The sequence below is a fragment of the Bemisia tabaci genome, chromosome 2 (genome assembly GCF_918797505.1).
Source record: "Bemisia tabaci chromosome 2, PGI_BMITA_v3".
Lineage (NCBI taxonomy): Eukaryota > Metazoa > Arthropoda > Insecta > Hemiptera > Aleyrodidae > Bemisia > Bemisia tabaci.
In genome coordinates, this window is record NC_092794.1 from 15,579,471 (window position 1) to 15,604,847 (window position 25,377).

Consider the following 25,377-nt stretch of genomic DNA (forward strand, 5'->3'; position numbering starts at 1 on the left):
AATATCTCGGTTAATATTGAATGTTGGTTGCGGTTTGGACGGATTTTAATATGTTTAGTTAATCTACAAGAATCAAGCATCAAAACACAATTTTGTGACCAGCTCAACTAATTCATTAACAGTAGAACTTTCCTATACAAAAACAGTGGGAAGATATCATGAATCTGGCTTTCTTTCTCTTTCAGGTTAGTTACTAACTAAGAAAAATATTGGATAAATGCGCGGTCCCTGGCAAATAAATATTATACCTGTAATTGGGATAATCATAGCTGGAGAAAGAAACTGTCTTCGGTCGGATGGGAAGTCGATGGAGAATACGGAGCTGGGTACGGAGAATGCGGAGCTGACTACAGAGAATGCGGAGCTGACTACGGAGAATGCGGAGCTGGGTACGGATAATACGGAGCTGAGGAGGGAGAATACGGAATTGATTACGGAAAATACGGAGCAGAGTGCGGAGAATACGGAGCTGAGTACGGAGAGTACGGAGCTGAGTTCCGAGAATACGGAGCTGAGTTCCGAGAATACGGAGCTGAGTACAGAGAACATGGAGCTGAATACGGAGAATACGGAGCTGAGCACTGAGAATACGAAACTGCGCACGGAGAATACGGAGCTGAGTACGGAGAATACGAAGCTGAGCACAGAGAATACGAAGCTGAGTACGGAAAATACGGAGCTGAGTACGGAGAATACGGATGACATCATATTGGAGGAGATCTCTCAAGGACAGATCATCGATAATGGGCAAAATGACCCGACAGAACTCAGCCCCGATGAGGCTTTGACCGGAGAGTGGATTGACGAAGCAGTGAAAAACGTAGCCTTCAATTTGAGACACTACAAGTTCAACTCTTTTGACAGGAGGTGCGTCTATTTCACTTCCCTTAACATGTGATTTTTTAAAATATTTGGCAGCACAGGAAAAGAGATCATTCTAACGTTGTTACTGACATTTTTCGTCATCTCTCTTTTTGAAATACGCAACCGCTGAAAAACGAAGGAGCAAACAATCCTGCAACTATAAATTTATTTATTGATTTATCTATTTATTTATATATTGGTTTAATTCTTCTACAAAGCTATACATGAAGGGCCCCAAAACATACCTTAATGACACCAATACTACTTGACTAAAATTTGAGTCTGGATCTAATTACAATTTAAAAAGAACAAAAGATAAAAACAATAAATTGAATAGAGTGGAATAGAATTAAAAATTGAAAATTAGCAAAAAGTGCCATAAAGAAAAAACCCGTGAATTAAGAAAACAGAGTACGTAGAGTACATAGTACATGGTCTTTCAAATCGAGTTTCCCGCCACTTTAAAATTCATTCGCGTCATGAGATTCAATGTCAATGTTTAACTTCAAATCCTAACTTACTGTGAATCGACGGGCAGTCACTTTAAAATTGTATTAGAAACGCAATTTCACACCGTTTTTTCTTAAAAAAAAAAAAAAAACAAACATTTAAATATTAAATTTCAGATATTTTACTGAAGACATAAAAAACGTGACGTACGGATTTTTCACCGCTTTTCCCAATCCACCGCTTCGGCAATTCCATTGGGAAGTATACACTCATTGCTCCACCGGCTTTTTAAAGTGTTTGAAGTACTTGAATGAAAAAATCAATGAAACTTATCATCTGGTAAGTTCAACCAAGTTATCGACTTGCCAATAATATAATGCGTAAACCTTAAACCAACCTGAGGTTTGTGTTGATTTCGTTGCATTTTACTTTGAATTTAGCACAGAAAACTAAGGAAAAACTGGGAAACCTCAAAATTGAGGACTTTCTCGGTAAAAAGACGTATGAGGCTTGAAAAGCTGCTGAAGTTATGCAATTTTTATAGCTCTTGCGGCAGATGAAATTCATTAACAGTTTTTACTTACTTTCTTACAATAGTGAGGAAAAACTCGGAGTGGGTTCAGGGAACAATTCATACCAGAACTGTCGAATAAGTTATACTTACAACTAGAGAACTACGCTGCTGTGCTAGGGAAGAACGCCGTAAGATCATTCGAGGGTTGCCAAATTTCCCTTGATATAACACGTATTTTTGACGACATTCAGGCATAAACAATCAGGCATTTAGGCATTTTTCCTTGACATTTTCAGATATTTTAGATTAAAGTGCGTACAAAATTTGCTGAAAATTTGGACAAATAATGATCACAATTTTCCCAATAATTTGGGTTCTTGTCGGAAGAAACTTGGCAACATCTAAAAGCTCATACAGCGTTCTTCCTTGGCACGGCAGTGCGTTGCTCAATCTTAGCAGAATTGGAAGTCTTATACGCCCTTCCACCGAAAAATACCCCAATTGACCTAGGGCTGGGGCTACAATGGGCTCCGCGTCCCATATTGACAGAACTTTTGCGTTATTTATTCTCTCAGTGTGAAGACTTATTGTCAGAATGAGAGCACGGGCTCAGAGGTCAGATCCATTGTGATTTTACGAGGGAAAGAGATTGGGCGAAGGAAGGCGGTGAGTGAAAAAATTACGAAGCACGATTTGAATTTTACGAGTCGTGGCGCGGTCAAGTATGCTGCCGTCCTAGGGAAAAACACCGTATGAACATTCGAGAGCTGCCAAATTTCCTTAAATAAAATGTTCAATTTTGAAGAAAGTTGTGGATATTTTTTCTTGAAATTTTCAGACACATTACATCAACTTACGAGCAAAATTATCCGATAAATTTGAGGGGGAATCTTCACAAATTTTCCTGAAAATTAGTGATTTGTCCAAGGAAATTCGGCAACGCCTGAAGGCTCGCACGGCATCTTTGCTTAGTTCGGCAGTACTGTCGTGCTAAGGAAAAACGACGTATGAACCTTCAGGCATAGCCAAATTTCCTTTCATAAAACGCGAATTTCCTGGTAAATTTATGGATATTTTCCTCACAATTTTTCAGATAATTTAGTTCACAATTTTACCTGAAGATTCTGAAAATTTAAAGAAAAAATATTTGTAACTTTCCTCCAAAATGAGAATTTTATAGAAGGAAATTTGGCAATTCTCGAATGTTCATACGGCGTTCTTCCTTAGCATGGCAGTATATGCTACGCGTGGAGAGCGTAGAGTGTGCTCGTCTCGTCGGCCGGCGCGACGCACGACGGACGCCTCTTCCCACTTTTCATTTCATGCAAAGTTAGGAAGTTGGGTGTTCAAGGGTTTCTGCCCTCCTTGCCCTCATTAATAGCTCGGAGATTCGGGGCCCGGACGAGAGCCGTAGTCGAGGGAGTTGCGAAGCATCGGCTAAATCCGGCCTTTGACTTTGTAAACGCGCGGCCGCGGCGCTATTCACCCGAACTTTCGGAACGGGGCCGAACAAAGGCGGACCGACGGGAAAATACGAAATGATGAATTAAGAGTATTTTTCATGCCATTAATCTGCCGCTCGTCGGAGGACAATGCCTCGAGAAAAGTGAAGCCGTCTCATTGACCAATTTATTCTATTTCTCCTGATTTACTTGAGAATCTATTTCGGTTAATGAGGATTAAGTGTTGTTTCCGTACACAGGAAAAAAAGTCGCTTGGATCTACAGACTAGACCCTTGAAAAAATTGACGAGAAAAATACGCTCGATTCAATCGGACTTTTTGCTTGAATCAAAAGAAAATCCACATAAATCAAGAGGCTCGGCTCTTCGATTCAAGGAAAACTCGGATTGAGTCAAGAGTATTTTTTCTTCTCAATGTTATTGAAAGTCTCTTGGACCAGAGTCCAGACTCTTAAAATTCGACAAGAAAAACATACTCTTGATTCAATCGGATTTTTGCTTGAATCAAAAGGAAATCCGCTGTAATTAAGAGGCCGGGATCTTGATTCAAGGAAAAATCGGATTGAATCAAGAGCATTTTTTCTTCTCGATGTTATTAAAAGTCTAGACTCTAGATCCAAGCGACTTTTTCCAAGTGTAAAGGGTGTTACACTGGAATAAAAGTCTCTTGGACCAAAGTCCAGACACTTAAAAAATTCGACATAAGAAAAACATACTCTTGATTCGCGCGGATTTGTGCTTGAATCAAGACCCCGGCCTCTTAATCACAGCGGATTTTCTTTTGATTCAAGCAAAAATCCGATTGAATCAAAAGTATTTTTCTTTGTCAAATTTTTCAAGAGTCTGGACTCTGATTCCAAGAGACTTCTTTTCTAGTGAAGCTCATGTACAAAGCAAAATTTTCAGTACAACGATTTTGGTCGAGGTGGATCAAAAAATCTGACTTTGAGATTTCGACGAGAAACACTTTAGCATTCTGAGGGCTAAATCATCACCTTCCGGCCGAAATATCACAAGAGCCATTTTCTTTTCGGCACTATGTGAAAAAATGTAGGCACTATGAGAAAAAATCTCATGGATCCAGAATCCAGACTCTTAGAAAATTTCACAAAAATTACTCTTGATTCGTTCGGATTTTTGCTTAAATTCAGAGCCAGCCCTCTTAATTTAAGCGGATTTTCTTTTGATTCAAGCAGAAATCCAATTGAATCAAGAGTATTTTTTCTTATCAAATTTTTTAAAAGTCTGGACTCAGAATCCAAGAGACACTTTTCCCAGTGTTTATGAATCGGTCAGTGTCAAAAAGACTTGCGTGATGTGTTGTTTTCGTCCTTGTGTCAATTGCAGCATGTATCTCGATTTTGTGATATTTTTTTTTCCATCCTTTTGGCTGATAAAAATCAGTTTATTCAAAAAGACGCGTGTATACAACCCCTTTCGGACTTGTTTATTGGAGCTAGTCTTACTCCACAACGTGAAATCAAAAGAGTTACGCGTAACGCATAACGCCTTAGTTGCCTTGCTAAGGAAAAACGCCGTATGAACCTTCAGGCGTTGCCAAATGTCATTTAATAAAACGCGAATTTCCAGGTAAACTTATAAATATTTTCCTCCCAATTTTTCAGATAATTTCGTCCTTAATCTCTTCTGAAAATTTAAAGGAAAAATATTCATAACTCTCTTCAAAAATAAACATTTTATCGAAGGAAATTTGGCAACTCTCGAATGTTCATACGGCGTTCTTCCTTAGCACGGCATGCGGCGAGACGCAAAGCACTTCAGGCAGGAGGGAGGAGGGGAGAGTTTGGACCGCGAAACGTTCAAGGGGTTACGCCTCCTAGTTTGTCTAAGAAAATCATTTAGAAGTCGTTGAAAGCCTGCTAACTGCCACAAGGATCTCTTTTCTTCTTGACCTCCGTGCTATCGTTCCCGTCAATTGTCAAAACCACTCGATTTCAAGCGCTTAAACTCAATGAAAACGTAATAACTGAATAACAAATCAAATAAGAAAGAACACTACAACTAAGGATGCAGGGCTGCGGTATGAAAAGATTGCCTTTTCGATGACGGAGCTTGCGTCAATCGGTATTTCATGAAAACAGGCTTTAATGTTATCACGATCGGTAGCTTTTAGGGTGCTAATGATTCAATAGATTATGCCCCCTTAAATTGACTCGGGCTATTATTAGAGAGCTATCCCTCATCCATCGCGCTTTTGTGCGACCTTCACCCCCATCAACTCTCCTCGTTCTCCCTTTCTCTTCATCGTCATACACTTTTTTCACTTTTGATACCTAATAACTCTGCTAACTGCCTCCTATGGACCACGTTGGATAGCGTACTCGTATGCTGATTTTCTTCAGGATTCTTTCAACTTGAAATCAAAGAGGTATTTGAAAGGTAGTGATCCGCAATGCACGTCTTGTTTCATTGAACGCTACAATTTTTTAAAGTTTGCGGCTGAAACGATTGAAATTTCAAACTCCGATTTAAATTCGAATTTTAATGGTAGAGCTTCATTTTATTCCATGCTTTAGACTACTTTTGAGGGACTTAGAACCAGTTACATCACATTTGGACTGCCCTATGCAGGGTGTCTATTAAAACAGGCTGGCCAAAAATCAACTCTTCTACAGTGATTTTTCAGTACATTCCCGAGAAATTCAGTACCTCCTCAACAGAAAAATTCAGTACTTTTCCAGTACCTCCATTTGATGAAATTGGAAAAATTTCAAACATTTTGAATTTCTCTCTCAAACTGAGACAAAAGTGAAAAAATTCGGACCTTCTAACGAAATTTCACCACTTTTTCAGTACTTCCGAACCGCCCTTAAAAAATCAGTACTATTTCTGAACTTTCCGGAAATTCCAGACTTGTAGACACCCTGCATAAGAGGACACCCTGCTTTTGCAATAGTGAACTAAAAGATCTAGCTCATACATAAAAAGACCTATCTGCATAAGGAGACTAACGGTAAATACAATACTATTTCTAAAATGAGCCAGAGATTGTAGTTCCTAATTGTCAAATGTAGTCCATTTGATCCTCTATTTCCATAAAAGGTAAATTCTAATTACATGATTTAAAGAACCACTCACCCCTCCCTCTTACACTTTCTTGTTCAAAGAATTCAATTGATTATTTCTTTTCATTATTTTCTTCCAGCGGAAAACTGATACCGCCACAATAGCACATACATCCAAATGGCGGCTTCCAGGAAATCGAGATCTTATAAATCAAGCAGATGATGAATGCCTTAGACTAGTCGAAATGGACCGCAAGAAGAACAAGCCCTTTCAGGGTCCTTTGGAGAAGTTCCAGTGGCAAACCTCAGCCAGCTATTACATGTGCTGGTATACCATGCAGGTAATGTGCATGCGATTAAACTTCAGAATCACGTACCTCGATTTGCCAAAGTCCGAAGTTCCAAGCACTTATTGCCGTGACTGGAAACTTCGCGCGAGTTTTATTTCCCCCGCATGTTGAAATTATCCTCTTAACACTCTTTACAAATATTTCTGTCCATGGCTTTGGAACGGGATATTTCGCGGGTCGTGGATGATAACGCTTGGATACAACTATTCACGCTCTGCGGATGTCTGTGTTGCATCCGAAAAATTGAAGGCGCCTTGACTATGCGACGCGACAGACGGCACCGGCGCGCTGCAAATTTTAAGGTCGGAGTGCCCAGTGAGTCCAACAGCGGTAGCATGACCAAACCGAAAATTACTTTAAGTCCAATTACTTTTTGAAAAAGTATATAAGAAACGTAATTTACCTTTTTCGTGACTTTTCATTGCTTCATCGATTTTCTAAAAGTCTCTCTCATTATTTGCTCTTCTGCAAGTGGAATGCAATTTAGTTGCGAAGCATCATCTTCCTTAGGTTTCTTTAAACAAATTCTGACTTTTTACTCATTCCTGCTGGCCTGGTTTTGCTGTTTTAATTGACAGAATTATTACATTGCTGCTATATAATCAGAGCTATCTATACAATGTATTTGGCTTTCAAAATGAATGATTTGTCTCCATGGCCTTGGATCGGCAGAGTGTTGAAGGCACTTAAAAATTCTAAAGAATAGGAAATTACGACATTATAATGGCACACATAAAAAGAAAAACGATCATTTTTGTTTTCGGTCATGTCAACAACCCCCCCCCTCTCTCTCTCTCTCTCTCCCTCTCTCCCCCCCTCTCTCTCTCTCTCTCTAATATATTCCAGATACTTGAGAATTTCAACGGTGTAAATATTCTTATCTCAGGACATTAATCTGTTTTGGACATTATGATCCGTCACCTAGTTTAATTAAAGAAAAATGTAAATAAATGAGAACAAATGTAAATAATTAAGTACTTCAGGTCTTATATTGAAGATACTAACGCACATCCAGAATAGGACTGTGGCTTACGTTTTGCAATAAGGAACCACTATTATATTCCCCTTTTGAACCTGTGCTTAGAATCGATGATTGAGATGTTCGTTGTGAACACCCTGTTTATTGATCGATGCCTTTTAAATCGCTAGCAATTTTTACGATGAATTTTTAAGCAAAAGAGCACGGGTCAGTAAAAATTCCAAAGAAATATGTTAATTTGTTTCACTTTCAGTAAATAAAATGTAATTAGAAATCTGCGCCGTCGCCAATCGACATACAAGCTTGTTTTGACACTCTGTCTCAAAGCTGCCGCCGCGTGCTGCTGCGAAGGACGCCTTAAACGTTAAGGTTAGACGTTACAGATGACGTAAACAATACTGTTAACGTTAAACGTTACCGTTAACAATAAACGTTGCCAAAGTTTTCCCGAAAACATTTATTTTTCAGACAAATTATGGATATTTTTTTAAAATCATCAGATACGTTAGATTTCAGAGCGAATAAAATTCTGGAAAAATTCACAAATTTCCTGGCGAAGTCGTACCTCTTTCCTACAGAATAGGAAGAAAGTGCACGAGGGACAAATGGAATCAGTGAGAACGGAAACACACCAATTCGAAAAAATGAAAATAATCAAGACACACACAAAACTGCACAGTGGGTGAAGAAGTTAGCCTAAGAAAAAGATTTTTGGTACCGAAAGACAAGCACTTAAAAACATTTTAAAGGCATAAGCTGGAACAGATGCGCTAACTTCAATGACCTTTATGAAAATTGACTGCATTTAATGAAAATTGAGCATTTTCGAGTTACCGAGTTGGTGTGTCTTCGTTCTCACTGATTCAATTGACGATCTGACGCTATGCCACGCCTACCTACAAGCCGAATTAAGTTTTTGAACTTGCATTACTCGAATCATCGATGCATCACAGGGCGGGTTTCGCTCTTGAGCCGATTTTGCTCAGGCTAATGTAGCGCTTGACTGGCCAATCAGTGATGGAGCTTTGCCCCCTGCGGCAAGGGAATCAATGGTGCGGCAGAATCCTGCATGAGTGTTTCGCGACCGAGGACCGTTGGATTAGAAGGAACACGAGACATAGATCCTGACCTATGGACTGATTATTAAAACTTCGTTGTCTCTCATTAAATGGACCTTATTTCATGAAGCAATGAAGCTCCAGCTTACAATGACATTCATCGATGGAGGTCATTCAAAAAAGACAAGGGTGCAAAATTTCTTAACCTCCTCTGGCGATCCAACGCAACGTTTTTACCTATTCTGCCCGTGCTAAGGAAGAACGCCGTATGAGCCTTCAGGCGTTGCCAAATTTCCTTTGATAAAACACGAATTTCCTGGTACTCTTATGAATATATTCCTTCCAATTTTTTATATAATTTTGTTCACAATTTAACTTTAAGTTCCTGAAAATTTCAAGAAAAATAGTCACATCTTTCCTCAAAAACAAACATTTTATCGGAGAAAATTTGGCAACTTTCGAATGTTCATGCGGCGTTTTTCCTTAGCACGGCAGTATTGGAAACTGCTCTACACCGGATTCTCATGGTACGCTCTTTCATTTCCGGACGCTCTATTTTCCCTGATTCTTCCCTGCCTTAATTTTACTTTTCTCTGACTCCAAAATTTTTAAAATTCCCTGATGTTCTTAGATTTTTGGACAAAACTTCCACTCGATATTTTTTTAAAAATCGCGATGTTATGCTCTTATAACCGCTCCGGTCAAAAACTTCAGCGGTGCGAGCTCTCGGATTTTGAGAATTCAATACCTGTTTTGTCATTATAAAATAATCGCTGATTTCTGTGCCAGATTTTAGCAGTGCGACAAGACGTGGTGATTTTTTTTTGGAACCAACGCTGAAAATTTTTTTTAAAGGTAATGCGGAACCTCGAAATTTCCTAAAAATAAAAAAAATGAAAGGAGAATGAAAAATTTACAGACTCTTGCTCAACTTTCCCACTTCCAGAGATGACAAAAACGAAAACAAGCACTCACATCTTCTTCAAAAGTCACCGACGGGCTACCCACGGAATTCCTTGACTGTTCCCGTTTGCCGTGAATTCCCGAACTGTCCCTGACTTTCGCGGATTTCCAAATTGTGGGAACCTTTCCAATTCCATCGTTAAATGCGCAACGTTTTCCACTGTTCAAATTAATGAGATAAGTAAGATTTTAAATAAAAGATCACCTTTGAAAATCGCCTCAAAACTCGCAATCTGCCTCGCGTTCGCCGCTATCTAAAAAGCACGTAATCGGCCGATTCTTACTCTCCTAGATACGCTATCAATTTGCAATTTTAAAAAATTGAAGTCTGCGCGTCGTGCTGATGAACAATTTTTTTTTAAAATTTTCGCGTCCTGGTGTGTCTTTTTAGAGGTTTCTGTTACTGCACAATTACAAAACATTTTAGCTCAATAATTTTCAGCCTGTTGAGTACAGTGGATAGATCCACTTCCAGCAGCTACGATTTAAGCAATTGTTTATTTTTTTCCGAGAGACATGTCCCTGAAATCTCATTAAAGCGGGCCTAGCATGGCTCATTCTTGAAAAAATGATCCTCAAAATACTTGGCAACCTTGTATGAGACAGGACGATTAATGGCCGGTAAGCTTTTAAGCTTGACATGAATTGAAGACAAGCATTTACAACCGGCGGTTCAGCGGAAATGAAGGGTTGCCAAACGGAACGTGAGTCGGATAAGAAAATGGAAATAAGAAAAGGTTGCCGAGCCACCGCCAATTGAATACAGCTCGTGAACCATGCCTGATTTTACGCGGATCTCTGATATCATAGATGTACGTGCATGGGTTTGATGCAAGGAAGTTTCGGTTAAGAAAATCATACTTTGAAGAGGGATACTACCCAAAAAAAGAGAAAAAGTATGCTTAAGGCAAATACTTAAAAGTTCTGGGCGGTAAAGTCCTCATTATAAAGCTTAAGTCTAGGGGGCCTTTTTTTATTTAGGAGTGTGTCGCACCCTGTTCATAATTTCTATAGTCTTGATTTTTCAACTAAAAGCTACCACTCTGACGGGGAGAGGGTATAGTTATTTACATTCCCGTATGAGCGTAACGGAGGAATATTTGAGGTTGGGGGCGGGGGGGGGGAGGGTGCCTCCCACCTCTGGAAAGTTTTCATCAAATAATGTTGTTCGATAAAATTAAACTTTCGCGAAAAGTGAATGATCCTTCAAGTACCTCACCCCCTCCCCCCCCCTTAAAAAAATATTTGCCGCGCCCGTGACTGTACAACTCATCATCATAAATTAGGGCTTAAAGACAAGGCGCATATGTGCGGTTTTTGCTATTTTGAGAAATACGTGATTGAAGTTTCGAAATTAAATGGATCCTTGTGGCGGAAAAAAATTTCAAACTGACTTTTTGATGCTTAAAAATTTGAATTCGGGAGCGAATTGTTCATAGATAACTCAACTTGAAATCATTAATATCTCAAATGTGTCAAAAACGCCTTAGTCATCTGAGCCCCTCACATAATGTTGCTTAAATATACCCGAACTCTGCGGTTGATCCAACACAATATTTGTGATTAGAGCTGGCATTTGCTGACTAAAATAGACATGCAGAGGGCCTTGCGTTCTTCATTTGCCGTGCAAACTATAATCAAACATACATTTAAACCTAGTGGGAAACACACACACCAAAAAAAAAAAAAAAAAAAAAAAAAAAAAAAAAAATCAGATACGAAAGTTAGATTGAACGTCGGACTCGACGTGGTGCTATTTGGTGCTATCGAAGAAATGAAAGTGCTGATTTAACAATTTAATTGTTACAAAAGTGACAGACATGTTTCAATGAAGATTTCACAATAAAAAAAAAATGCTTGTTTAAATTATTATTCAACGATTGCACAATGTACATTTGAAACATGTCTATCACCCTTTTTGAACAAATTAATTGTTAAATCAGCAATCAATATTTTTCCGTGTGTCATCAGGATGAAGATCGTGAGAGAGGGGTAAAAAACGATTCCTGTGTAAGAATGTGGCAACTCGCAAAGGTGAACTCATCGGACATGTGTCCGGCGTGGATGTTTAGATTACAAATTTGAAATCTTCAAGTTGCAGTGGCTTCTACCTTGAAAAGGAAGGGTAGAGTTTGGGCTGGAGGGTAGGAGAGAGGTCCTGCCGGGGGCTGAAACCCCACTCTGAATCCCTCCTCCTCCCTGAGCGAGGACTTTTATTTTCAATTCGTGTTTTCTCTCGGCGCGTCTTCTGTCCGCAGTCTTGGACGTGAGCAAAATCTGATACCGACCGAGAATAAAATGCTCAAATACGCTTGACGCAGTCGCTAAAGGTCTCAGCGTTCTAGCTCCCTATCTCTTTAACCCTTGTCTTCTTCCCTCTATCGCCGAGCTAAAGATTTTCCCTGCTCATTTTTCTCATTTTGTCTCTTTGCTTAATCCATTTAATCCATAGTTATATAGAATCTTAACCAGGGTGTCCAATTTTTTTTTTTTTTTTCATTTTGGGAAATCCAGATGAAATCTTGATTTTTCCTGATTTTTGACTGCTAAATCCTGATTTCATTATTTGTCCAAATCCTGATTTTATGCGGAGAAAAATTGAAATTACAGCATAAGCGTATGCAAAAGCATGAAAAAATCCGATTGGACGGCCGAATTCTCTCAAATCCTGATTTTACGACCGATTTTTCCTCAAATCCTGATGAAATCGGGATTAAATCCCGATTGACCTCAAATCCTGATATAATCTGGAAAATCCTGATGCTAGACACCCTGTTGACTGTTCCCTACCTTGTCATATTTAGATTCGATTCCAAACTCAAAATTCAACAAAAATTAAAAGTATTAAAATTAGAAGGAACTATATCAGTGCCTCAGGGCCAGAAGGTACAGACCTGACTCCTTGTTAGTCTTTCCGAGGTATCAGGGGAAAACCCCGCGTACGCCCAATTGATTCCAATGTAAATCGCAATTTTTGAAACTCCGTATCTAGTATCTTAGAGCCGGCGTAAGGTAGAGCTACCAAATTGTAAATTTTTCACAATTTTCCGCTACTAACATTTTCCGGTGCCAATTATTTCAGAGATGAACTTCAGTTAGTGGCCCTTGCTAGCTCAATTTTGGGAATGAGTGTTGTAGAAACTAGGGGCACCAATCTTTTTTTGCTTTTGCTTTGCGTAAGATGCATTGGTTAAGTAGCAGAACCCCAGATTTTGCCGGGGTTCTGTTAGCGCTCTTATTTGTTTACAGTCGCCGAAAACATTAGTCCTCACAGAGGTCTAGTATGATGAGCATAACGCTTGCATTCCTAACCTGTCTCTAGGCTTCTGAGATAAAGAAGACGAGAAGAGAATTCTGTTAGTCGGGAGAAAATTAAATAGAGATGCTTGACTCGGAGGGATAACGTAGCACCGCTGAGGGAAAATTAAATGGAAGAGGGCTGAGAAAAAAGAGCTGTGTTGTTACGTACGACGGGCTTGCCAAGTAAGGTTAAAATACGCTATATTAAATAAGGGTCAAAAAGTATCATACATTTTTTTACTTAAATCTCAATCATTTTCTTTACATTTCAATCACAAATTATTTATTAATTCATGTGCAAAAAAGAGAGATGGCGACGGATTTCAAGTTAATTTTACAGGGTGTCTAGTTTGTTTTTTCATTTTGGGAAATCCTGATGAAATCCTGATTTCTCCTGATTTTTGACCGCTGAATCCTGATTTCATACTTTTTTCAAATCCCTATCAAATCCTGACTTTTTGCGGGGAAAAATTAACGGACGGATAGCGGATAATTAACACAAAATAAGCGAACGTCCGATTTTTCCCAAATCCTGATTTTAAGACCGATTTTTCTTCGAATCCTGATAGAATCGGGAAAATCGGGAAAATCCTAATGCTAGACACCCTATTTTAGTATATCGACGACGTAAGTCCGCAATCACATACCTCGGTTGCGATGTCTGAAAATCTCCGCCTCTATGTTACTTTCTTAAAGGAGAACAAAGTGACAACATTACTCGAAGTTTTTGCAGAATTTTCTTCGCACAGAGAAGAAAAATCACGTCAGTTTTAAGGAATTGCCGTTGAGTAGTTTTCCGTTTAAAAAATAAATTATGACAGGAAGTCTGCGACGTCGCAAACCGAGTTATGTGATTGCCGACTTACACCATCGATATGAAAATAGAACAGGAAAAGGCGGGGACGGAGCTGCAAAACACAATTATTTACAAAACACGGGACGGTTTAGAATATGTGAATGCCCAAAGAATAAAAACTTTATTCTACGGAGGCGAATGTTCAGTACAGGGATGCGAAAAATGTTTCCTCCCTAATTCACCCAGGATCCTGAGATCTGCTTGTATAATTTTCTCTCATATTCAGGAAGTCTTGCAGGAAGGTAAAAAGCATGGGCTGTAACTACTAATTGGACGTATTTCTACCAAACGGAACTAAGTGCATTAAGACATGAGCCCTGAGACCCATAAGAATGTATGCATAACAGGGCTTACGTCGTAATGCACATAGTTCCGTTTGGCAGAAATACGTTCAATTCAGCCAGGGAAGGGAACGTGGTCAAGTCATCATCGCAAAGTGACGCGCCTTCAATCCAGCTGGCGGCAAAATGCCTACACCCGTGGTCGAATAGTTATCTCGTTACGCCTGCCATGAATGAATTCAAATATCGATGACTGCACGCAAGAAAAGCGTATTCATATCTCAGATTGCAACGCCACGCACCAATTCTCATGCTTTATTTTTAATCAATGTTTTTTTAAAAGCTACACTGCATTTTCCAAACAAATTTTCGGGATTTTTCCGAATTTTTTGTAATTAAATCTCAGAAATATCTATTTACATTTGAATTTACATTCATTCTATTTTCTTTTTCGCCCGAAAAAAATGAAACATCGTCCGAGTTTCTGAATCTATGTAACAGGGGTTTTTCGCAGAATTTTTCGCCTTCGAATTTTTGGAGGAAGCCATTTTTTGACGTAGCCTTCACGTTGCTGTCCACATAAGACTTACGCGCTTACTGTTCCTCTCGCACAAAAGAGCGTTTTTCACTCTTTCCTTCGCATAAAAGTACGCGTTACACAACCTCCTTCGATAGAAGCTATGCGCTTCGCTGATTTCTGCGTTTTTGTACTCCCCCCCCCCCCCCCCCATTTCCAAGTGTCTTCACATTATTTAACCTCTTTACAGGTACCTTCACATTTGCTTCGCGATCGGCCTGTGATCGGCCGATCAGCACTTTCTGCGCCGCGCCGCTGAAACTACCTGCGGCGGAAAACGTGGAGTATCCTGTGGAAATGAAGGCGCTTCGAGGCGGAATCGTGTTTTGGGATGTCGATATGCGGTGGAGGTTCGTTGATTGCGGTGAACCGTGGCAGTGGGGCACGGCGCACAGTGGATCGAGTCAATAGGAGAGTTTGGACAAAATTTGGAAACTTTAAACGCATATAACTCCGATTACACAGAACTTTGAAGTTCTGAAAGTGGCTCCATTGGGTTTCTCGTGCAATTTTCCTTCAGAAACATCCCTTAAAATTTAAAATCTGACAAAATAAACATCAAAATTTGCAGTTTCAGTCAATAATTTTATGTTCGACCTCCCTAATTGACTCAATCCATTGCGCGGCGATGAGTCGAGCGGAAGCGAGTTTGTCAAGGTCACCTCGAATTGGATCGCGTCGAGCAGAAAGGAACAAAGCCTCATCAGCTATTGCCAAATATAACTGGGCAATTCAATTTTTCACATGAAAACGGTTGTACTGATTTTTGTGCGAAGTTCGGTGAATTTCCTGCATAGTGCGAAGCAAATCCCTAAAAATTTTCAAAGCTATCCGCTCAACCGTTTTCACGTAAGAAATATAACTGCCCGGTTAATTTTAACAATAGCTACTGTGGCTTCGTTCCTTTCTACTTAACGCGGTCCGATTGTTTTTGTTCATGTGCGTCTTGAAGCGCGATAGGCGATGGATCATGGCCGAGTTCGGGAGTTTCAGCACCGCGTGAACCTGCTCCATGCGCTCTATGAAACTCAATCAAGTGCGGGAACGGGCTCCGGGCTAGTTTCAAGACTGATTCCCAGCAAAGGAGGCATCGGAGTGGAGTAATTTTATCGGCCACCCCCACCCCTGACCCCCCCCCCCCACCCTGGAGCTTTCGTAAGGTATCGAGGTTTTCCGATGTCGGCGGCGAATGAGGCGTAGATGAACTCGCGGGAGAACCTCGGCTTCTGCCTGCACGTGAGTTCGCTCCAAGGTAACGACTACACTGCCATGCCGAGGAAAAACGCCGTATGAGCCTTCAAGCGTTTTCATATTTCCTTCAGTAACCGACGAATTTATTGGGAAAATTCTGGATATTTTTCTTCCAATTTTTCAGGCATTTTTGTACCCAATTAAATATAAAATATCGGAAAATTTCAAGGAAAAATACGCAGAACTTTCTTCAAAAATACATGTCTGATTCGGGGAAATTTGGCGACCCTTGAATGTCCATACGACGTTCCTCCTTAGCACGGCAGTGCACCGCGTTTATCCGGGCAAATCCCTCCTCGCACGTAAGGAAATCGTCCTGTTGGTTATTTCCGCGAGGTGGAAAAATAATTTTGCGCTTCTTGGAGAAAACTATGGACGGAGGCAAACTTTTATAAAAATTGAATTAAAAACATCAGGACTATGGTAAATCCGGTAACTTTTAACTTAGATAAGCCCTTAAAAATATTGAGAGTTTGTGTCATGAAATTCGGGGCGACGAACATTTGCAAGCATGCATTGATGACTCTAATTCGGGTCATTAGAGTTGTGCGACTATACAGGGCACGCTCAACACGAGCAGCCGGTAGCATATTCGTGCGATCTCGCCTTGCTCTTCCGTATGACGTCACTTAATAGTCTTACGCGCAGACAGCTTCACCTTCAAAGTTCACTTCGTTCCAAACCCGTCCCTTAAGAAGTAATTATCTTTCAACGATTGACAGAATGACCCCTAATAATGGATATGGCACCAGACATTGCTTCATGAACAATAATATTGTAACAACTAGGGAGAATAAATTAATGAAAAATTAAGCGATAAGATTTTTCAACACCTTGACCAACGAGTTGAAAGTAATGAACAGGGAAAGTTCCGTCAAAATATTCCTTAACCAATTGAAAATAAAACTAAAAAATAAAGCTTATTATAAGCTAAAAGAATTTTTTGAGGAACCTGTATAATTTTATTTTGCTTCAACTCATATGAATAGAACTTTAACTACTTATATGCATAGAATTTAACTCATACGAGCAGAATTTCTCAATCCAGTTTTCGCCAACTTATATGACTACTAGAGATTTCAACTCACATGAATTCAGCGTTGCCCTGGTAAAAATTGGCAGTAGAATGTGTGTTTCAAAATACTATAGACCTAAGGCCGGCTGTAAGATTTCCAATAGCTTCTGTAGCCGGCTATACAATTTCTTATAGCCTTTTATAGCCGATGGCGATTAAGCAACAGCCAGACGATAAAGTTTATGCTAAACGTTACTAAATACGGATGCTAGGACTTAGTTAGTTCTTGGACTACTGCTCTCTTTTTGTGCCGCAGTATCTTGATTTATTTTGCGAGGAAAGCTCCGTCCTGTCGAAGGATACCTGTCATTCTTAATATGTTGAAGCGCCTTCAATTTCTTATGATACTGTGCAATACCTCTGGTGTGAAATAGTTGCTTCAGACGCCGTGGCACGCTGCTGCGCAGCGGGCGGGCAGAGAGCGCGAAACGCGCTTTGGCGCCTACAAACCTAACAGGGATACTTCACGCATTGCGCAATGCGTGAAGTATCCCTGTTAGGTTTGTAGGCGCCAGTGCGTCGCCGCTCCGTTTGTGTTAGGCTCTAATATTTAATCTCGCGGAGTGAGCGTTTTTCGACTCATGATTTTGAAATGTTTGCACACTCTGTATGGATTATTCTCATTTTAATTGATGAGAAAAATATGTTTTAAAGAAAAATATAATGTGTGTTTTGTAAATATTAAGGTAGTTCCGTATCAAACTTACTGATTTCCAAAGCACACAAATTTCTACACAATTTCCTATAGCCTTTTGTCGCCGATGACGATAAAGTGTAAATCCCGGCGATAGGAACTATAGCCCGACTGTATACTTTTTTAAAGCTTCGTATAGCCCGGCTATATGATTTGCTCCGCTTTCTACAGCCAGCTATATGATTTTCAATAGCCTTCTTTAGTCGGCTATGAGAACTCCTATGGTATTTTGAGACGCAACTCCTATCGCCAATTTTTACCAGGGTGAATCTACCGTGTCCGATAGTCCCCGCATCAAAAAAATCATAAGAACAAAATGTTTTTATTTTTCAAAACGTAGAATGTCGGTGTCTCCTGGTTAGAAATAGCACTTCTGAAAAAAGAAAAAATTGAATTCACATGAGTTGAACTTTTCCACTCTTATGAATAGAATATTCTAAGGATATGATTGGGATTTCTACTCATAGGTAGGAAGTTCTACTCATGTGAGTTGGCGAATTCTGAATAGCCCACTCGTCTCTTTTAGCAGGGATTTAATACATCTATTAGAAGATTCCATGCTTCACAAAATGATAAAACCCGGGGTAATAATTTCACGTTCAATAACTCCCGGTCGTCTCTTTAAATAGATAGTGACTTTTAAGCTCTCAAGTGATGTATTCCGTTTCTTTCTTTAATTTAATTCAACACTCCTCTCAAGTGGAGAGAAAGTTATTAGAGGTGGTTGCATTTCTTCAACCGCCATGTTGCAAAAATATTTCAATGCGTGCTGTAGCGCTAGTTCTACAGAACTTGGGTTCGTAAAATTTGAACTTGTTTCCTGCCATAGCCCTACACAACGCACTGTTTGTTATTCTATCCATTTCAGTGAAAATTGACGCATTCTCTCTCAACAATGTTCCTCATGCATGTGAATCATAGCTTTGAACTCACCGACTTAGAGCTGTCCTTTGCGCCAATCTTCCGCATGTCCTGCAACAGAAAGAAAATGATAAATTTAGTGTGTCTCTTCCCTGTTTATTCCTTTGCTTTATTTTCTTTCTAATTTTTTGCTGAATTCTTTTGTCCCCTCGCAACAGAATTGCGATCTCAAAATTCGAGAAAAATGACGAGTAGCTGAAAAAATGGAACCAATGCGATGTATCGCATGGTCATTTTGACACAAAATCTGGCGTCCGTCGAATCACCTTAAATAGGCTCTTCAACCGTCATACCTATTGCTAAAACATTTCAATGAGTTCCGTTGCTCTAGTTGGTGTGTGCCGTTATGAATCGCACAGTGGCACGGCGTGAATTGCGATTTATCGATTGTTATGCCATTTAAACCTATGGAAAAGTATCGATAAACAGGGTGTTTGCAGCGAACACCTTGATAATCGATTCTTTACCATAGGTTTAAATGGCATAACAATCGATACATCGCAATTCACGCCACGCCACTGGAATCGCATCGAAACATACCACACCGTCGAACCTGAGTGCGAATCGTGAGAATGATTAGCTGGTCGAATATTGCATCGAACAAGACGGAGGAGAGACCCGTGAGGGGGGGGGGGGGGGGCGTTTAAGGGCGGGGGTCAGAATGCGTGCTAAACCAGACGGGGAGCCAAAACCGCGAGAAGGGACGACGAGAGGGGAGCCATTGGGGGGAGGGTGAGCAATGTTGCCAGCTCCCGTTCAAAAACGTGTTGACATTTTATTCATCGTCAGTGTTTCGCGGGAACGATCGCGCAACGGAAGGTTCCAGCGTGGTCAAGGAATGGACCGCGGGGAACGGCGACCCGAGGGAAGGGGGGGGGGCGAGAGCTCACCGACAAAACTGCCCTCGGTGATAAACGTTATCTTATTTTCCATTTCAATTGTGAAGTTGCGAATTTAAAGCGAGGAAACACTGCGTCAGCCTCAGCGTCGCGTCGCACAGTAGAACGAGCTAATAGAAGAGGTCGGACATGAATTTTTGGGCTAAAATTTTTCAATTTTGATGTTTGTAAATCACAAATTCAATTTTGAGGAGTGTTTCAGAACGGAAATTTTACGAAAAGCCCAAAGGAACAATTCGTGAACTTTTTAAATTTTTGGAAATTTAAGATTTTAAAGTTTTCAGATTTTGTCCGACTTCTGAGTCGGACCGGTGTGCGTCGTCGCCCAATCGCACGAAAGCGACGGCGAATTCCCAGGTTCTTTTTTTCCATGGACCGGAAAGTCTATTTTCCGGCTCGGTTGGACGGTGCGTGATAGGTGGGGAGAGCAGGGGGTAAAGGAGGGGGCAATCCTCTGCTCGCCACCCTTAATGCTAGCTTTCCCGCCCATGTCTCCTAATTCACGGAAACTTTTAATTATCTCGGATGGGAAAGTAGGAATTGCTCGATGAGCTGAGAGTGCGAAACGGTCGAGACTGGCATTGGTCTTGGCAGAGCGGACAGCTCAAAAAATAGAGTCAAGAAAAACGATTCGGGAAAAGGGGTCTGGCGCATGGTTCCGCTACAAAATTTCACGTGGAATACGATTTGCGCAACGAAAATTACTGAACTTACTCCTCCTAACCAATATATTCATATTATTATTATCAATTAAACACTGCTGGGGTCACGAAAAATTTGAATTACCCGCTGAGAGTGGTGGATCCAGGGGGAGGGGGGGGGGCATGCCCTCCTCCCTTCGAGCCAAAAAAGGAATCAAGAGGGAAAGGCGGAAAAGGGAGAGAAAAAAAAGCTCTTAAAAATTTGCTAAAGTGGTTTAAGACGTTTAACCGACATTTACCGAACCAATGATTCTTAACACCGCATAAAAAAAACCTAATCCAATAAGAGGTGGATTAGTTTCAGCCGATCGGCTCCTCTTTGGTATGGAAGAAAAAATTCCGGACTTTTTTTACCGAATTTCCGCACTTTTTCAGTACTTCCAGATCACCCTTAAAATCGGTAATTTTTCCGGACGTTTCGGAAATTCCGGACCAGTAGACATCCTGGTTTTGAACCATTTTCTATGATAATTAACTCTTCACCGAAAAAAAAGTGAAGTTGGTTTAACATGTAGGGTGTAAAAAAAGTGTGTGAGAACTTGTAAAATAATGAATTACCCGCCACAGTAGTTAGATTTACGTCTTGGCACTGCTAAAGTAACTGTTATAGTGCAGTCAAACAGCATTTTATAAGTTCTCGCATACTTTTTTTACATCCAGAATGTTAAATCAACTTCACTTTTTTTTTTTCGGTGTTTTTGCTCTAGCTGAAGTTTGCAAGAGGCCTGTTTGTCTCTTTCCAGGATATTCCTAACTTGGCTATGCTCGGAGAGCCTTGCGACAACTTCGCCAACTGTTGGGACCCCGAGCGCGGTATAACTAACCGAGACTTCCGGGCCGATGATCGGAAACCCTACGCATGCGCCATGTACAGCTTCTGTCCGGATCCTTGCTGCCCGAAGAAGCTCGCCCGCTCGGAGGAGGAATGCTGGAACACGGCCGAGCCCCGAGCCCCTTGCTCCCGACTCCAGGACAAAGCTTGTTCCTTCGACCCGACCGCCAACAGGGAGCAGCTCAGCATCATTTACAACCACTGGAACGTCACCTGCAAGTGTTCGAACCCCGGGTTCCGCTGGAGTTCTAAGTAAGCAATAAGCGCCTTGTCGCAGTGTTTAGAGTCCCTTTCAGTGTTCTGCCTTCCTCTGGCGCCATGCGCCAAATGCGCCTAAGAATCGGGCCTTGGCGCCTGAAAAATTTGACAGATTGACTCGCAATCGGAAAGCAGCGGTAGCGATGAAGCGCTCTTTATACGCCCCGTTCGCCGCATCGCCATGGCTCGTATGCAAAAATTCAATTTGGCTACTAAAAAATAGTAGATGGCTCCTAAAAATTGGGCTTTTTGGGCTAAGGTGGCTCCTAAAATTTTAGGGGGAACGCAGAACACTGGTTCCTTTATACCCAGAGTTAAGACACGTCGATTATCAGCTGGCCTGGGCTGGCCATGGTGTCACAAAAATGTGCACCCAAACGAACGATATTGAGGGATAAGGATAAGGAATCCTGCGATGTCTGACGTCCAAAAACAACAACATCAACAAAACGAAGAAATTGCAATAAAATAAAATGAGATTGATTTGTGAATAATTTCTTTGTCTATCTTTATTTTAGTGCGGTGAAAATAACGATTTACTCTTGATAAATCACAATTAAGTTATTTTTCCATTATTTTTGTTTACATTCTAGCCACCGTCATCTTGGTGCACCCTTTTGTGACTCTGTGAGCGAGGATCAATCAGAATTGGATTTTTTTTAGACCACTTTCAGCCCAACCAAGCCCGACCAGAATTGAGATGTTGTAACTCTGGGTATAAAGGGACTATATAAACCTAGAGCCCTTTTGCCTTTATAGAGAGGTTTAAGACAACGCAGCTTATGAATGTCAAAAACGGGGATAAAGATTACAAAAACTGATAATTGATCGTTTTTCGTAATCTTTAATCCACTCATTCCCGAATTCCAATATCGGAAAATGTCATTGGAAAAGTCAGGGTGACATCATCATTTTCCGATTAATACCGCGTTTTGTTAAATCTTACGGGATGCCTTTTTACTGAAACACTAATTGGAACCTTTTTCAAACATCTACGCCAAATGCGTTTTTGTAATATGAGCTCTCGATGTTAGTACATCCTGTCCAACCGCTCCAATTAACTGACTCCACTGTGCGCCGCACAATTTCGATCACTAAACCACGACTCATCATTACAGTCAACTCCCGCTACAACCAAAACCGCTCTTACGAAAATCCCTCTCCGGCGAAGAAATCAGCCTGTCCTTTGAACTTCCTACAATGAGTGCAGGTAGTATACTGTCGTGCTAAGGAAAAACACCGTACGAACATTTGAGAGTTGCCAAATTTCCTGCGATGAAATGCTTATTTTTGAGGAAATTTATGAATATTTTTCCTTTAAATTTTCAGAATCTTTAGGTGAAACTGCGAAAAAAAATTATGTAAATAATTAGGAGGAAAGTATTCGTAAGTATACCAGGAAAGTAGCGTTTTATCAAAGAAAATTTTGCAACGCCTGAAGGTTCATACGGAGTTTTCCCTTAGCATGGCGGTACACGCTTAAAATTGCGGATAAGGCAGCGCCATGGCTCCCGTTAATGCGAATGGATTTCCACGAATTCCGTCTCCAGTCTGCATTGGAGATAATTAAGAGCAGCCTTCAAATACGCGATACTTCCGAATATTAGATCATTCATGGAAATCATGGATTGGTTTAATCAAAGCACAAAGGCGGGATGACCGATTATTATTCGAATAGATAACCAGTCGTGCTTTACGGCATGCTTGATGCCTCTCCAGCAAAATTGATGGTGAACTTCAAATGACAAGATTCACTCTCTCAGCTTCACATTCAGTAAACTTCACGATAGCAAGATACATTCGTAAAGAAGTTCCCCAGCCGATCAAAGCGATCATTTTGCGATAGCAGAGACCAGTCAATCATTGACGAGTGATTCGTTTTCTTCCTGATTATGTAACTTCTTGGTGAAATGTGCTCCGTTTCAAGGGCCAGATTTCGTAGTTTCGCTCGCGTAGAAGAAAGAACGTAGAAAGAGAACGTAATCATATTTCAAAGTTGCCAAATTTCTTCTTAAAAATTGGATTTTTCCCAGAAGAGTCTTGGGCATTTCTAGTTGAAAATTTCACTAACATTTCTCCTGATTCCATGCGAAAATCAGACAAATTTTGAACAACAATTTCACCGGTGTACGCGCATGAAAAATTGAATTGTTTGAGCCAATTTTGCAACCTTGGAATGGAATTACGTTCCTTCGTCCAGGAAACGACGATTTATGATCTTTTGACCAGGAGCGAGGCGTGAATGATCGATAATCGATATTTCCCCATTGGAAGATATGATAAAGAATCGATTATTAAGGTGTTCGTTGCGAACACTCTGTTTATCGATCCTTTTCAATAGGATTCAGGGGCAGATAAATCGATACATCGCAAAGCACGCCACACCACTGCTTTTGCCACGGACTTCAAGTCAAAATATTACCATTTCATGTCCATTATTATGACATTATCTAACTAACTGGCGATATTAACTTTAATAAGTCTTCCATTTTCGCACAATATTATGAGTTCTAGTGTAATATTAATAGTACTGCCGATTAATTCTTAACAACATATATTCTTACAGATTCGGCATGTGTGTGGACATCAACGAATGCGAAAATGGTGCCCAGGTGTGCAAAAACGAGACGGAGCTCTGCATGAACCTTCCCGGCACTTATAGTTGTAGTTGCTCTCTCGGCTTCGAATGGTCGAAACTGTCGAAATCTTGCATCAAGAATCAATTCTTACACGAAGAGATAAATCGCGTCATTGAATTCTACTCGCAGGAAAACGCCGCCACAACAAAGCAAGGGGAACCTCTGTCCATTTCAAGCCTCGTAAAAAAGCTCATCGGATACATAGGTCGGAAAAAAATTTTCATCGTCGAATGGTTAATGCTTGCGATCGATGACGTGTTTTAGACGAGTGGGAGACAAAACAAACTATTCTGCTGCCGTGCTAAGGAGGAACGCCGTATGAACCTTCGAGAGTTGCCAAATTTCCTTCGATGAAATGTTTATTTTTGAGGAAAATTATGAATATTTTTCCTTGAAATTTTCAAAGGTTTTAGATCAAATTACGAACAAAATTATCTTAGAAATTGGTAAACAGATATTTAAAAATTTTCTCGAAAGGTAGTGATTTGCCAGGAGAAATTTGGCAACGCCTGAAGACTCATACGGCGTTTTTCCTTAGCACGGCAGTGTAATTGAAGCCATAGATATTGAAAAAATACGGACATTTTTACATTAATTTAATTTATTGATAATAAAAAAATCGAATTATTATGTTTAATACACAATATCCGAACTAATGTCGATGAGCCTCTAAAAGGCAGCTAAAAGCTTATCTTGATTGCATTTCAAATAGCAATATATTGTGTTTACAATTTCATCAAATTTAGTTCATTAGCTCATAAATTTGCTGGTTATGGTCTGGTAACAGAATAATTCAATATTTTTTCAGTACCTCCATGTGACGAGATTCAAAAAATTTCAAAATTTTGAATTTCTCGCTCAGATTGCGAGAAAAATGACCAAAAAAATGAAAAAAATTCCGAACCTTCTTGCCGAATTTCCGTTCTTTTTCAGTACGTCCGAACCGCCCTTAAAAAATCAGTACTTTTTCCAGACTTTCCGGAAATTCCGAACTTGTAGACACCCTGATCTGTGAAAATATAGTTGATTCATTACATCTGACTAATGTCAACTATTAGAGCTCGATCTGCGTATATATTGAGTATTAAGAAAGAGTCGCGGAGAGGAATGAAAGAGAGAGTGTGACAGGTTTGAATGGAAACTACGACGAACAATTGTCGCGGTCCAAATGGTGACCCCGGACCCGGTGGCTCGACTAAACAGCAAAAAAGTAGTTGCAAGTCTTAAAGACGCGTTGTAAGTTAACACATAATTTGCAATTCTAATTCAATATTTCTTCACCGGAAACTTTTCCAATATAACTTTTCTCCCGGTCCGGGTGCTTTTGCTCCTTGCGTCACCCGCCACGAGCAGGGTACGGCACATCCTCTTTCGGGGAATAGCGAGTTATGATGCATTTTTCATAGCATCCTTTCAAAATTCATGAC

The 25,377-nt window shown here is 40.3% G+C and overlaps 2 protein-coding genes across 3 annotated transcripts in view; one reads left to right on the forward strand and one right to left on the reverse strand.

The window, feature by feature from the left end:
* The window catches only part of LOC109033637 (uncharacterized), a 60,783-nt gene extending 36,181 nt beyond the window's left edge, over positions 1 to 24,602 (forward strand). Inside the window, exons 2-6 of the mRNA XM_072296751.1 lie at positions 186 to 867; positions 1,491 to 1,653; positions 6,457 to 6,657; positions 20,965 to 21,305; positions 23,878 to 24,602. Coding sequence (XP_072152852.1) covers positions 218 to 867; positions 1,491 to 1,653; positions 6,457 to 6,657; positions 20,965 to 21,305; positions 23,878 to 24,214 — 1,692 coding nt within the window. The 5' untranslated portion in view covers positions 186 to 217 and the 3' untranslated portion in view covers positions 24,215 to 24,602. The remainder of the gene's footprint in view (positions 1 to 185; positions 868 to 1,490; positions 1,654 to 6,456; positions 6,658 to 20,964; positions 21,306 to 23,877) is intronic.
* LOC109033638 (zwei Ig domain protein zig-8) overlaps positions 1 to 25,377 on the reverse strand; it is a 460,442-nt gene that overhangs the window by 385,877 nt on the left and 49,188 nt on the right. For both annotated transcript variants that reach the window (XM_072296754.1, XM_072296753.1), the window contains exon 2: positions 18,634 to 18,672. The gene's annotated coding sequence lies outside the window, so the exon portion shown is untranslated. The remainder of the gene's footprint in view (positions 1 to 18,633; positions 18,673 to 25,377) is intronic.